Source organism: Kryptolebias marmoratus, linkage group LG6 (assembly GCF_001649575.2).
Source record: "Kryptolebias marmoratus isolate JLee-2015 linkage group LG6, ASM164957v2, whole genome shotgun sequence".
Classification (NCBI taxonomy): domain Eukaryota; kingdom Metazoa; phylum Chordata; class Actinopteri; order Cyprinodontiformes; family Rivulidae; genus Kryptolebias; species Kryptolebias marmoratus.
The window spans coordinates 21,795,080-21,811,348 of NC_051435.1; the positions used below are offsets into that span (position 1 = coordinate 21,795,080).

At 38.0% G+C, this 16,269-nt stretch overlaps 1 protein-coding gene across 1 annotated transcript; it reads right to left on the reverse strand.

The window, feature by feature from the left end:
* Positions 1-12,712: 12,712 nt before the first annotated feature.
* olig1 (oligodendrocyte transcription factor 1) lies at positions 12,713-15,069 on the reverse strand. The gene has a single exon (XM_017421130.3). It carries the CDS (start codon positions 14,633-14,635, stop codon positions 13,862-13,864), a length of 774 nt encoding a protein of 257 aa, XP_017276619.1. The 5' UTR covers positions 14,636-15,069; the 3' UTR covers positions 12,713-13,861.
* Between the last annotated feature and the right edge of the window lie 1,200 nt (positions 15,070-16,269).

Genomic DNA, 16,269 nt, shown 5'->3' on the forward strand with positions numbered 1-16,269 from the left:
TTGTTATAAGCTGATTATGAACTAAAAGGACAGACAAACAGTAGTTTTTGACGCTGACCCTGACTTAATATAAATATAAATGATTGGCAGTCAGTACATTCTTGTGTAGCATCATACATGCGGTATATATAGACATAACCTACAAACACCCTATTTGTTCTGCCTTCCCTCTGACGTTTGGAGGTCATTGGAGTTGACGTCTGTCCACTGAATCACACTTCACTGAAGCTTTCTTTGAGGCTGATCTGCCTGGCTGCGAGCCTGCCGTACCACGTTTCGCCGTGCCGTGTGACCGTGCCGACAGGATTGGGCCGGGGTCCAGGAAGACAGTCGGCTCTGGAAGCTGTCAGCAGCAGCTCCGTTTGACATCATGCAAATATATGCAAATGAAGAGGTCCAGCCATGACACCTGCACACAGGAGGAATGGACTGTGCCCTTCCCAACAGAGGACTCAGGATGGTGGATGCACAGCCCAAATTACACACACGCAGTAACACAAACACACACACACACTGCAGTTGTTCAGGGCTGGCTCTTTACACAGGCCGTTTTATATTTTCTTTTAAAGTCCCAACATTTGAGGCTTTTAAACATTTTATTTTTAAACATATAAAAGAGCTGCAAATACTCTCAACACTACTTCCACTATCAAAATTTTAATATCTATCCTATAAATTATGTTAAAAAATACTATAAACCTTTAGAAATTTTGTTTTTGACACAATCATATTGAAAACCACTTATTTCATGTTTACCACTCTAAAGTCTGAAAAAGTAGCAACTGTTTGAAGTTTTGTAAGTAATTCTTTTTGTGTTGTAAATAGTTCTTGACAAAATATTTTAGCATTTTTATCACAGTAGTCTTTGTCCCTGTGCTGAAACTTCTTGTTCAGTAAAGTCATTTGGAATCAGAGTTACAAAACTAGATCTCAGGCAGAACTCATGAGGTTTTTTCTGCGTAAAATAGTTTTTTCAGTATATCAAAGAATCAGCTTTGACCATCTAAAGTCAGTGTGGCTGCTTCATGTGCAGTTTTCCTCCTGTAAATGCATAAAATCGAAAATTATTCAATTAAAAATGTCTGATTTTGTTTTAAAGTTTTACAGAAAAAAAAACCTTTCTCAAGTTTCTATGAAAAGAGGGTTGAAATTAGAGGATGGGTATTCAAGTTTTTTTGAAACACTAGAAATTGCAATTCATTTACCTTTCACATTTCTTTAACAACGACAAAAGTTTGTCATTTTAGTCATAGTTTGAATTTCGACAGGTTTCTGACTCCCCCAAAGCAGGTCAAAACAATAGGTTGGGAATTGTTGAGTTCACGTTTAATCTCATATTTTAATATATTGAAATTTAAAAAATATCTTGCAATTACAAGGACCTGCCACAACTGTTTACCAATTTTACCGTTAACTAAACCCCAGAGACGTTCCTAACTCCTACAAGCCTAACAGATACTAAGTAATCACTTCATTTTCTACTTTTTTCTACTTATTCTACCCTTTTTTAGTTTGATTAATTGACTGATTGAAGTTATTAAAAATACCATCAACAGCACAGCACATGGGTTAACACATTTACTTACATACTTCTTTCCAATGTGGAGCCTGGTGATGAAAATAGACACAAATACGCAATTAATACACACAAGCAGAACAAGAACGGTATTTACAGTATCAAACAATATTAAAAATAAAAAATAAAAGTATATGTAAATGTGTAACATACATGGAAATAACGTGCGCCAATCAGTCTACCATGTACTAGAGACAAGCTCCAATCTGGCCCCAAAAAGTTTTCCTTTCAAAGTTTTGAACTTGATTTAGTTAACTGTGTCAGATGTGGGAATGATTGTTAGCAGCCACTCATACAACAATAAAAATTGTTTATCAGTTTAAGTCGTGCTCACACCGCTTTTCTCCCCTCGTTACAGCAACGCGACAAATCCACATTGTGCAGCTTTTACCTTACGTTGGGGCTCTTTCCTGTTTTCAAACTAAAGTCGGTTTGGATTTGCTGTTAGCTGGGTCAGAATCATGTAGCGGTGTGATAAAAATGCACAGCACTGCCTGGCCTCTCCTCGTTCCTCTGAAGTGTTTTGACTCCTGAGCTGACCCTGCCGGCTGGTTTTGGCATTCCAGCAGGCTGGAGGAGAGGAGGAGTGAGCTGTGGTCCCCAGAAACCCCAGCAGACACACACACACACGCTGTCCTTGGGTTGAGGCGTTCTGGGTTTCTGCTGGTCAGCAGAAAGAGAACGGCTGTGTGATAGCTGTGTGTGTGTTTCAGAGGGAAGGGTGGGGTTGAGGGATGTAGCTGTCACAGCATCTTTAAGTGTGTGTATATATGCATGTGTGTGTGTGTGTGTGTGTGTGTGTGCTGAAGGAAAGGTGAAGCGGCCTTTGGGACTCAGCTGAAATCTTGTGGCTCTGGTCCAGACCTTGTATCATGTAAACTGACTTGCACGGCACTCTTTGAAAAATATTTATAGCACACACACACACACACACACCTGCATACACAAACAACGTTTCTCCTTTGCCCTTGACTGTGTGTTTTAGTGTGTGTGTGAGCAGATGGACAGGTTCATGGTCCCGTTGAGTGGAGATCAGTGTGTTCCTCCTGTGGTCACAAAATACAAATAACACACAAAACAAGAAAACAGATGAATAAAACCTCACCTGTTAGTTTACTGTGCAGTTTTTTTTGTTTGTTTGTTTCTGTTCTTTCCACCAACAGTGACAGCTTCTTACACTGATAACATCCTTCACTGTTTCCGACAAGCCAACTTAAAAGCCTGTTTCATCTTTAACGTGTAAAACGCCCTGAGAGTTGTGCTCAATAAATGAGCTGCAAAGTCTGGATCTGTGTTTTGGAGTTATTGTTTCGTTTTTACACAATTTTTAGATAAATGTTAAATGAAGTGCACATGTTATAGCTGAAATCATTTTAACCCACAGCAGGGATATAAGGAAGCATTTTGCAGAAAAAATAAAATAAAACCGCAGCATCTGAAAACATTGCTCCAACAATGTGTCACATTATTCAGTAACTTTTCATGTTTTAATAAAAACATGCTGTAACAATCTGTTTTCAATGTTATTACTATATATACTTGTAATGAGAGGTTCTTTGTGTTTAAACAATATGTTATCATAATATTACACTCTAAAAATTATACTGTAATGAGGTCTTTTTTTTGTTACGTTGTGACGAGTCTGTAATTTGTTATACTGTAAAAACTGTTAATTATGCCCTGAAAAATAAAATATAAAACCATGAGAATAAAATGTTACAACTGAATTTTATATTAACATAATGAGCAGACAAGTTTACTTTTTTAATTTCGTTTATAATAACTCAGTTGTTTAATTAAACCAAAGAAAAGAGTTAGTTGTGGTTCATTTTGAGGACAGATTCAATCAATAAAAGACTAAGTTCAGTCAATTTTGGGATAAAATTTCAGAGGTTACTGAAAAGCTCCTGAACACAGCTGCAAAACAAGCAAACAAACAAAAGAAACTGTAACAGCATGAAGGGGAAAAAAGTAAATATCCATACAGTGTATTTGTACTTAATGTTATGCTGTATTAAAATAAAATTATTTTGTAATTAATCAGGACAGCTAAATGTTATGTTCATGTAAAAAGAACGTGTGTGTGTGTGTGTGTGTTTTCTGGTTGCATGATCGTTTCTCAGATTAAAAGACACTTGAAAAAAAGAAAATAAACTTTCTGTGCAGCTGTGTCTTTGCTCGCTCCTCATGATTGATGACTCCTCACTCTCTCAGTGTTTGCCTTCTTCACAAGCAGACAACTCTCCACTTTCATATGGAGATTACATTTATGGGTTTGCAAAGCACTTAAAACTGACAAGACACTCTCATTTATTAAAAGCACAAATTGCATCAATGGACACAAATTACACTGACTTATTTGAAATAAATTACATTTTAAATAACATTCAAGCGGCGTGTTTTAGATTGGGATTGGTGGCATTACCGTTTCTTTATGTCACTAATCATCATGCTGTCAGGTTATATGTTAAATATTTCGTTTACATGTTGAGCGTTACCTAATTTGTAAATCACTGCAATAAAAAACAACACATTTAAAGGGAAAATTGATGCACATGTAAACAATTCTCATTTTAGAAAATGCACCAGAAAACTTCCCAGTATTTAATAAATTTAACTCCAGCTCCTCCCGCCCCAACCTAGTTCTAATCTGGGCCATGTTCACTCATGCAGGAGTAACAGTGAAAAACTAACCCGTCTTTGGGAGCACAATGGCGGGTGCCCCCCTGCCCCTCAGACTCCCCACATAGACGGTGCTGTCTGACAAGCCCGCCTGCCAAACAACTCAATTAAGCAGAAGAGGAGGCAAAAAAGAGAAGCCCAAACAGAAGAGGGACAGAAAGGAAGGGAAGAAAGAGGAGAGGAAAACAGAGGAGGGGAGAGGGCCGGTGGCTGTCAGGAGCCCGTCGACGCCCAGCCAACGTTTGGAGAGAAGCGACACAAACACAAAAAGAGAAGAAAAGAAAACTGATCTGTGATGTGTTAACTGGAATTCCTGCTTCCAAGGCCACCGAGGGTTCAGAGGGCAAACTGAGGGCCAGGGGTTCATTACCACAATGACGCATAAACACACACACAAGTTCATATTTCTATCCTTATTAGGACATTACATTCAGTTTTATTTAAATTCTGTAGCCTAACCTTGACTCTTATCCTAAACCATTACAAGTACACACCTAACTCTAATCTAAACTCAATCCACACCTTCGCCCTAAAGCAGTGGAGTCCAATCCTGGTCCTGGAGGGCCACTATCCTGCATGTTTTAGAAGTTTCCCCGCTCTTCAACAGGTCTTTAAGTTGTGCAGAAACATGTTAATCACTAAGTCATTCAAATTAGTGTGTCACAGAAGAGAAACAACTAAAACATGCAGGATAGTGGCCCCCCGGGACTAGGATTGGACACCAGAGCCTTAAACCTAACCTCTAACCTAAAAAAAGACTTCTACAATATTAGGACCGAGCTTTGGTCTCTATATGGACTACCGGTCCAGAAAAGGTCCTAAAATTAAAACAAAACCAAGTACACACACATACACACATATATTTAAAGCACCAGAGATTTATTTCTGTGACTTTTTTCCCCAAAAGTATGTTAGAGATTTTGAATTTTATTTCCTAATTTTATCTTAATACTTGAGTTCTTAATGTTTTTAATTTTAAAACTCATGATTTACTTCAGAGTAAAGTGCCATAAATTTGCAAATGTGATTAAAATACTTTTTTTATTTAAAGATTTGTTGAAAAATATTAAGTCATATTTCAATTTTTTTTTAAATCATGAATATATTGAGTATTTATTTCTGTTTTGTTGAATTTGGAATTACACTAAGCAGTAGAGTAATAAATGCTGTGAACATTTAACAGATAAGATTTGAAAGTTCACAAAAATAGTGAGAGGAATAAAAACATACAGTATGAGGTGGCAAAGAACAGAATAAATTTAGCTCTTCCTTTTTATAAGTTTGTGATTATAACCAAACACTGTACACATGATCTGGAAATAATTTATTTAGAAGCAAACCACATGATAAATCAAAAGAGTACACCTTCTACTGAGATAAGCCTTATAATTAGATGTGTTTTAAACATTTATATTCTTTATGTTGTCTTCGTGTTTACTGGCACATAGATGGATTTTCATTTTTTCTAAAATACTAAACTTTCACCTGTTTGTGTTCAGCATTTCACAGCTATGCAAAGAGCTGCACTATTAACATATTATCTAATTAAAATAGAGGCTTAATTCTCTGCTTCCCTTAAAGCAGTCTTGAATGCTCCGATCCATACTGAGTTCAAGGAAAACAGTATTTAAGAGTAAAACGTTGTGTGCAGTTTATGTAAAAGCAGTGTCAGGCTGCTTGGTGGAATCGTTAGTTAGCACTGTTGCTTCACAGCAGGAAGGTTGTAGTTCAACTCCAAGTCAAGTCCAAGTTTAGAAGTTCTCCTCGTGTATCTGCTGGGTTTTTTTTATGCTGTCCAGTTTCCTCCAACAGGCCGATTGTCCAATGACTGCTGGACACAGGCACCAGCTCCTACTCGTTCAAGCTCAGGAACAAATAGGTAAAGAAAATGGATGTATTAATAGTCAACTAAGGTAATCTGCTTTTTTTTTTTGTTTGTTTGTTTGTTTTACACATGGTGAAATGTTCCACAGTCCTGAATGAAGTATGTGCAGAAAAAAGCTTCTTAGTGCAGCTGTTTTATATCAAACTGTGCTGAAATTTATTTTTTACGAGTTGCAGACAGAATATTTACAACCCAAGAAAGCACAAAGAACCCAGGTTAATGTATTTATAGTTTTAATCACTAATAAATAACATGCTTTGTTAGTGATAATTCCTATTGATGTTTAAAGCACTAGAAAAAAAAGCATAAGCACCATTAAGGCAAGGAAAATGATAAATTTGAGTCACAACTTGGTATCCTCCTATCAAATCTGTAATTTGCCTAAAATCTGAGTGATCTTTGATTCTAAACACATTTAGCTTAAAAAAGGAAGAATTTATCTTTTCATTTAAAACCATTTAAAGTATGAAGTGTTGCACTCAGTTACATGAAGGGCCAATATTGAAAAACTTGGACCTAGCAGAGCCAATATTAGACAATAAAATAGAAATGAGATGTAAATTCATTTCAGTTATTATATGAAATAGGTCAAATTATTTAAATAGATATGAATAACGTTTTCTTAAGCCATATTATAAAGATTTTAGAACGGACATAAATTATCGATTAAACAAAAATAAAAGATCAAATTTTAGAAGAAACATTATTTGCATTCATTTCTAATACCTTTTCTTTCTAGCATCAGTTTTTCATTTATGTTTTAGGAACACAATCACAATCCATCAAATCAGCTAAGAAAATCTCGATTAATAAAAACAAAATAATACAGCTACTAACATTGTCCTTTGAAGTAAGAAGAGAACTCATAAAAACGGAAATATACATTGAAGCAGACTCTTAGCTCAAAGCAGATGATACCGGATGTTCATTTGCTCTTTTAATGTCAAAATCAATCAGACCACTGAGGAATTCAAGCCTAATTTTCTCATCTTCAAACTTGTTTAATTTCTGTTTGAAGTCTGCAGTAAAGAGCTGATTGGTGAACCAGTTCTTATACAATTAAAACATTATCTTTTGGGAGGATAAAATATTAACAAGGTCTGTTTCTGGCCCAGAGGCCTTGAATTGATTAGGTTGGGATTAACACAAACTTCTCAAAATGTCATTTTTTATGAGTGTAGCTCACATTATCACATTAACATACACTATGTTGCCAAAAGTATTAACTTCAGGTGTTCCAAATCACTTCCGTGGCCACAGGTGTAAAAAATCAAGCAACTAGGCATGCAGACTGCTTCTACAAACATTTGTGAAAGAATGGGTCACTCTCAGGAGCTCAGGGACTTCCAGCAGGTTACCGTGATAGGATGCCATCTGTGCAATAAGTCCAGTCGTGACATTTCTTTGCCACTAAATATTCCAATCACCTGTTGGTGGTATTATAACAAAGTGGAAGAGATTGGGGACGGCAGCAACTCGGCCACGAAGTGGTAGGACCTGTAAAATCCATAGCTCCATAAGGACATAGATGAGCACAAAGTCCTGATCTCAACCCAACAGAACATCCTTGAGATGAATTAGAGCAGAGACTGTGAGCCAGTCCTTCTGTCCAACATCAGTGTCTGACCTCACAAATATGTTTCTGGAAAAATGGTAAAAAATTCCCATAAACACTCCTGAACCTGTGAAAAGCCTTCCCAGATGAGTTGGAGCTGTTATAGCTGCAAAGGGTGGGCCAACATCATATTAAACCCTATTCATTAAGAAAGGGAGGTCACTCAAGTTCAGATGCATGTGAAGAGAGACAAGCAAATACTTTTGGCATCATAGTGTATATCAGCTTCTTTTACACAGATCTGACATTTTTGGTTGGAAAGTGAAATCAGCACCTTATTCAGCTGGTCACACTGATAAGGTTTATTGATTATTTTACTTTTAACATATGTGTTTAAAGCTCTGTGAACTTTAAATTTATTTCCAAAGAATATGCAGCGCTTTAGAGATAGTGTCAGATTTTGGGAAGAAAATACATGTCCTGTGACCACAAACCTTCTCAGGCTGTCTTTTAGATGCTCGATTGATGTAATGAGGTGGTGGTTGACGGTGGCCTGTAAAGTTGTAATGAGGACTGGGGTGTGAATGGGACAGAGGGGAGGAATGGATGGGAGAGAACACGATGCTTAATGAGCAGGCTGGTAAACTCAGCAGTAACCCTGTTGTATCGGCCTGGCCTGAGAAAAAAGAGGTGACAGAGGCAATCGGGAACTCCAGGGTGGGACAGCACAGGAGGGCCTGATGTTATTTAGGCAGGGTATGAATAAAAGCTGGGTTAGAAAGTAAATGGGGGTCCTGACCAGCCCCTGCGCTCCTCTCATTGTGGAGATGAAATTTATGGCTCAAGACTTCCTAAGCCAAGGACTCCCCACGTTGACTTGTTAAGTGCTATGAAACAGTACGACAAAAGCTCGAGGCAAACAGCACTCCGACATGAGAGGCTGAAGAAGAGGGAACAGTGGAAAACAAGGTCGACATTAAAGTTGGAGCAGAAAGTGTCTGGTTGGCAAAAGCAATGGCACACTTCAGATTATATCCAAACAGAAAACATTAGGAGTGTAATGGTACACATAAATCATGGTTTGATACCTACTTTGTCTGTTTGGGTCACGGTTCGATACAGGTTAGGTACAACAGGAAAAAGGAACAAATGTCAAATGCTAGGCTTTTATTTTTACTTATTTTAAACAAAAATCACAAACATGTGTATTGCATTGCCTTATTGATCCTAAAAACACAGAATCATTTTTTCCTCACTGTCTGACAATAAATCAGACTAAAATGTTCCTGTTTTAGGTCAGTTAGGATTCCTAAATTTATTTCTATTTGTTAAATGCCTGAATATTGAGAGATAATTTTTCTATTACTTCTTTCAAACTCACAAGTTTCCATCCGTTTTCTAAGTATTCTGTATAATTGCCTTTAAATGTTATGACTTGGGTCAAACATTTTGGGTTTCCTTCCACAGTCTTCTCACAATAATTTGCTGGAATTTTGTCCCATTCCTCCAGACAGAACTGGTGGAACTGAGTCAGGTTTGTAGGCCCCCTTGTTCACACACAACTTTTCAACTTTGTGACGGTCACTCCAAAACATTAAATTTGTTGTCTTTAAGCCTCTTTGTAACTAATTTGGCAGTATGCTTCGGGGGTTTTTTATGTTCTGATGTCTTAAGATGTTGCTTTAAAATTTCTTCTTCTTTTTTCCTCATGATGCCATCTACTTTGTGAAGTGTACCAGTCCCACTTGGTGTAAGATACCTCATAAACATGATACTGCCACCTCCATACTTCATAATTGGGATGGTGAAAGATTCACCCTTTTTCTTCCAAATGTAACAATGGTCAATATAGCTAGTTCAATTTTAGTTTCATGAGACCACAAAGCATGTCTCCAGATATGAAAGTCTTTATTCCTGTGTGCATCTGTAAACTGTAATCTGGATTTTTTATTTTGCTTTGGGATTAAGGACTTTTTCCTCTCTGAATGTATTTCAGTCCATGTTGGTTCAGGACTGGTTTCTATGTGGATAAAGACTCTCTGATCAGCTTCAGCAGCATCTTCACAAGGTCTTTTTCTTTTGTTTCTGCGTTGATAAACACATTTTGCACCAAAACATGTTCATCTCAGGAACACAGAACCCAACTCCTTCCTGAGCCGTAGGATGGCATTCCTGTGGTGTTTATTCTTGTGTTTAAATGTTTGAACAGATGAACATGGTGCCTTCAGCATCTGGAAATTGTACCCAAGGATGAACCAGAGATTAGGGGTTTAACCATTCTCCTCCTGATATCTTGGATATCTTCTTTTGATTTTTCCCCAATGTCAAACATTAAAGGCAGTGTGTTTCAGGTGTGCTTTAAAATACACCCACAGGTGTGCCTCTAATTAACTCAGATGTTATCAACTAACCAATCAAAATCTCCCAAAGCCATGACATCTTCATCTGGGTTTTTCCATATTGTTGAAAGACAGAGTAATGTTAGTGAATGTCAACGTGTGATTTAAAAAAAAAAGTAATGGAAAATTATTTAAAGAAGACTTCTCTGTCATTATTCAGGCATTTAGCAAATAGAAACATTTTGGGGCATTCTAACCGACGTCAGATTTAATGTCAGCGAGGAAAAAAAAAAATCCTTATGTGCCTTTTTATACAGTGTATGTAAACATCTGATTTCAACTGGAAGTGGTCTAAAGTTTAAGCCAAAATCCCAAACTGCTGGACTGAAAGTAATCAAACTGGAGCTCAGATATTCACGGCTAAATGAGGGTTAAGTCCAGACGTCGTGTTGAAAATGGATTTGTTGTTTCAGGATGCTTCAGCCTATTAGCAGGCGCAGGAGTTTCAACCAGCGTCTTTTATTTCATTTTAAGTGTAGGTAGAGTATAGGTTTGTGTAGAGAGAGCAGTAAAATTATGATAAATTTGCCTTAAGTACTTTAGCTTTAAAAACTTAAACCTTGTTTGCAAAGGTCATCACTGTCCTGTTATGGCATTTATTTATATGCTCCAGTAAGTGGTGTGTTAGCACTTGTTGACTTATTGTGTTGTCGACTGCATTGCATTCACTGTTATAACAGTTTTTTTTTTTTAACAAATCTACAAAAATCAAATAAACTGTTTCATTCTTCATTTCAAAATAACTGTTTTCAGAAAGCTCTGCCTCACAGGTTTTGGGATGTGCTATATCACTTTAACAACTTTATTCTTCATTTTGTTCACAGCGTTCATGCGTGTGTGTGTGTGTCTCTGTGTGTGTGTCTTTGCGCGTACATTGTCTTCCCTGCTCCCCTCGCCCCATTGAACAACAGTGATGAAATGGAGATGAGTTAAAGTGCTAACACAAAGACTGACCAGACCCCTGCGTTGCGGCAACAATGGAGCCACCAAACACAAGAAAGTGAGAGCCTCTTAGAGGACCACAGAGAAAGAGCTGAGAATGAGAGGGGGGAAGAAATTAAGGAGCCTGATGTGAAGAAAAAAATGAAAGCGAAGAAGGGCTGAAGCATCCTGAGAGCAGGAGGAAAAGGATGGTGGGCAAAGGTGGGACAATAGAGAGCAACCTGGCGAAAATAGCAAGGTAGCTAATCCCTCCAGAGACATAAAGCAGCTATATGTAAATGAAAGACATGAAGTTTGGCCATCTTACTTTGATCTATAAATCAGCCTCTCCCCTCCTCCACTTCTTCTCCTCTTTCAGTTTCACCCTCTTCTCCTTCCTCATTTTTCCTGTGTAAGAAAATCAAGCCTTATTTAGCTTAATCTCACTTAATAGCATCCAGCTCTCCTTTTGTGCTGATGCTTTCACCAGCCAACCATTCACCTATCTACCCCCGATAATCCTCTTATTCCAGGGTGGCAATTATTTTGAGTATTTTATCAGCATTATGATTATGATTATTTTCATTATTATTATTCATGCGGGCCACGCCGAGGGCCAGGTTCGCGGTGAGAATATCTTCCCCACCAGCACCTCTTACGCTCTCTCAGAATAAAGGTGCCGGCTTTCTTCCAGAGGGGTGGCAAGTTTGCAGGAGTGAGCCCCATTCAGAGCAACACATTTTCTGGGCGTTTGAACATATTGTAGAGTGAGTGTAATGAGTAGCACCGAATCACCCGTCCCTGCTCCTTAACACAGAGAAACATCAAGAATTTGAAGTTGGAGGAGTGAGAGGGGGCTAATAATCAAAAGCCCTTTTTTCTGTGGAGCTGTAATTACACGGGTGGGTTTTGATCTTTTGCTTGTTGGTGCAGTGAATGGGGGTAAAGATGAGGACTGTTTCGCTATATTGAGGTGATGTGGAGGGTATATAAGGTGCTTTTCACTTCAGCATCTTGTCAGCAGCTGAAGTAAATTAGAAATTATTTGGGTGAAAGACAACAAATAACTTAACAGAAAAAGACATTCTTATAGTTTAAAACCTTGTAGGTAAAAGGTGCAAATGTGTTCAAATTTTTTTAACCAAGGCCCTGTCATTTTTATCAGTTTTTGCGCATCTGTCTCGTTTTATCCTGATCCTGTCACCATACGCCTGCCGTTCTCTGCCTCTACTCTTAACAAAACTGATGCCACAGTACCGGTGGTGCAGGGGGGTTGGTGTCATTTTAGCCTGTCGTGCACATCCCAGTTTTTGTAACTTGGGGGAATGGTGAGCTGTAAATAGGAAGAGCAGGAGGGCAGGATCTGAAGTTTGTTTCTGCAGGCATCCATACAACCTAAACACAAACCTAGAAGGTCCAGTCAATGCAGATATTTTATAAACTTCATAAACTGCGTGGATAAGTGGACACTTCTTGGTTCTGTTTTTGTACGAAGGACATACTTGCTGTGTGTGGTTCTTCCTCTTGAATCATTCCTGCTGCATGTCATTATTTTTTTTATAAGCAAAGCCCATTGTTTAAAAGAAGAACTCCAGAAAGAGCTGTACATCTGTAGGTAGGTACATTACTGAAGGAAGTTGCAGATGTAACATTTTTTTTAAATAAGAGGATATGTCGTTGTTTAACTGTTTATTTATTTTAAGAAAACAGTGGGAAGGAGATCTCCAGCCATCATGGTTATCAATACAATATATAACAATAAGTACAATATCTGTCCAACTTATTGACCTTATTGTCTGTAGCAGCAAAGAAAATGTGGAGACATGTCTAACTGCTGACTAAGATAACAACTTTGCATTTATGTCCAAGAAGGTAATCCTATAAAATATGGCCAAATTTACAATAATGTTAAAGTTATTTTTTAAGGCTTTCTGCTTTTAAAATTATTTTATTAATTCAAGGGGTAATTGCACATCCTCTAAACATTCTTCTCAAGAATATCTATGTATACCCAATATTTTAGTCAATGGTTTTGTTTTGTTTTGTCATGTTTTCTGTGCATTTCTTTGGTGCTCTCAGCACTTCCTCTGTTTTGTTGTGTGTGGGATGATAAAACATCATAACACAAGAAAGCGTTTGTCTATAAGGCACAAGCAAAAAATTAATGGCTTTAATACACATACTGACTGAATTTTTACATTGACATAGTTGATGTGAGTTATTTAATTTGAACAGTCAAATAAAAATGTATCTTAAAACCTGGATTTCCTGTTAGATTTTTGATTTTATCTGCTTCATCAAGCCAAGTTTTAACTGATAGTGCATGAATAAAAAAAAAATACAGAAAAAAACAACAATTAAAATTTCTTCAAGTTATTGTAAGAAAAAAAGATAACTATTGTGCATCTTTAACAGCAGAGTGATAAATCGTTGTTTCTCTTCTTCAGCTATTGCAAACTTTGTGATTCATGTAAGCCCTTTAGCCTTATTTTAGGCTCTTTTTAAACATATTTTCATTGTTAGTCAGTAGTTGTCATTTAACATGAGCATTAGGCACACAGTCTGGATTTAATATGCAAGAAAATGTAATCATCAAGACGTCTTAGTTTCTCTGTAACATGAAAAATGTAATCACATTATTTCCAACTTGCAACCAAGATTATTAGGTGTAGAGATAATAAAATACAGAATAGTTCCATAACTTTTCAACAAAATAAAACATGAAGGTCAGTAATGTAGTAGAATATTTGAAACATGTTAAAATGTTAGAAAAATAATTCATATAAAAAATGTTGCAAACATTGAGTCCATTTTGTTTAGAAATCCTCTTCCCCTTTGATTTGTTATTTTGGGAATCTGGGGACTGCTTTGGACTGGCTGAACCTGGGCAGTCTGCAGACTCCACAGGGGCAGAGGGCCCGTCCTGTGGCCCCTACCGAGCTCCAATGCACTGGAGCCAGCGAGGCCTCCATGGGGCCCGGAGAAACCAGGGCACATTTAGCTGCTGTGGAGGATGATGAAGCAGAGGGAGGGGAAGATGATGAAGCTGCTGAGGACATGAGGGACTCATGGGTGAGAAGGAGCTGACCGGGTCCAGCCATGAGGGGCCACCCTCCTGCGAACAGCAGCTGGGGAACTGGTCCCGTGTTCACGCCCATCCCGACGCTTACCTCCCCCAGCAGCCGCCGCATTTCCTGCAGAGACGAACCCAGAAGGAGGATGTAGTTCCTGGCCAGAACCAGGGTGGAGATCTTGGAGAGCCTCCGGCCTGGAGGGGCTCCAGACTGGTGGGACTGCGAGGAGGCAGAAGAAGGAGAGGAGGCGTAGGGCACCATGACCTCCCTCAGGGCATCCATGGCAATGTTCAAGTCCTGCATCCTCTTCCTCTCTCTGCTGTTGATCTTTCGTCTGAGCTCCTGCTGCTCCTCAGGGCTCAGCTCCTTCTGGACCTTGGTGAATCTCTGTCCACTCTGGAGGCTCAGCATCGGTGCAGGGTTTATGCGGGAGCTTAAGCTGAACCCCGGAGGGCAGTGGGGTAAGTCATGGACAGACCCGGGGCCACAGAGAGGTGGAGACTGCTCTGGGGCCCTGATTGTTGTGTTTGACAAAACATTCATTGTCCTTCCAGAAGTTGTCAGAGTTTGACAGTCAAATAAATAAAAAATAAAAAAAATCTGAAGATTTAAAAGAAAAATCCAGCAACTAAAAAAAATCCAATCTTCATTCTGTTCTCCTGATGATTTACCTTTTGCCTAAAGAAAAAATGCCATTTGCCATCCAGCATAATGACGATTCAGGTTTTGAAGTTTCTTCCTCAAGTGTGTAAATGAGAGCTTCCTGAAGTAGCAGCTCAGTTTTCTCATTTCCACAGCTGCCTGAGTCAAGAATCCCAGCTCACAGTGTGGAGAAGTGAGATAAATGCTGCTCTCACATGGCCCCACCTCGGCTCAACTCCTCCCCAACACGTACTCTTTCAGAACACACATGCACCCATCAGAATTTGAGATTTCATTTCTTTTTAGAGATAAATGAGCAAAAGATGGACAAACTGACAGCAGAATCCCAGGAAAAGGTGAGAAGGTTTAAGACAAAATATTAGAACTGGGTCCATTATGTGAGATAAGAATATGGATTAAAAGTGAATTAGGACCCTGCAATGTTAAAAACTTTCTACAGTCATTTACTTTCTTTTACAGTTTGATCTTTTAGTTTCATCCCCTCTGATCAGAACAATTTATTATCACCTGACACTGTGAAAGCTGGGCTGTTCGTTCAAAGAGCACATATCGCCTGCTGCCTTGCAAGCAAGTTTTAATCAAAGATTCTGTGTGATCAATTAATGCTCAGAGTATGTGTTCCGGATGACTCTCAGCTACCACCAACCACAAATTTTAGCTCAATATCTGTAAAAATGACTAAGTTAGAGTTAGAGTTAGAGTTAGAGTTAGAGTTAGAGTTAGAGTTAGGCTTAGTTAGGCTTAGAGTTAGAGTTAGAGTTAGAGTTAGAGTTAGAGTTAGAGTTAATCAGTGGATGTACATGCAATGGTTTTAATGAAATCCATCAACTGGTTCATGAGATATTACCAGACAAACACACATGCAATTACATGATCGCCCAGCTTTCATGTGGGTGATAATATTAATAAAAAAGCATGGTGTGTAACAAAAGATGAATAGAAAATATTCATGCTAATTATTTATGCAAAACAAACTTTTAATTTTTAATTAGTTTAATTGTGTTTTAATTACCATTTAGTAACTACTTTTTAATTCATGTGCCTCACTATATTACCAGTCCATTACTCTTGACACATAGAAGTTTCAGTAAAAGTAAACATTAGAAGTTCAGACAGACTGGATTTAGTTTGTCTTAAATTGGTAGACCAGTAGTATCTCCCTTGGGTGTCTGTCTGCTGGTGTAATCATTATAACTGGATAATTCTTCCCTTGGTTTTGTTTATAAAATAATATATGTTTATGTATAAACCAGAACTGAATCAAAAAGTTTGGTTTTCATATTGAATGCTTAAACATTCTGTTAACTTTTTACATATTTTAAAATTTTATTAGTTGCTATTTTTACTGCTGGATTCGGTAAATCTAAGAACAACGGTTGTCTTTGTCCACTTCAGACCAGTTCTTTCAGCAACATTTTCCTGACAAATAGAAAGAAAAGTAGATACTGTGAAGGTATTAGTGTATACTAACAATCTGGCTGAGCTATGAGAGCAGCTGAGGACTGAATTGAAAC

Bases quoted from the DNA above. Each gene is read 5' to 3' on its own strand.
- olig1 (XM_017421130.3), bottom strand. From the start codon at position 14,635: ATGAATGTTTTGTCAAACACAACAATCAGGGCCCCAGAGCAGTCTCCA.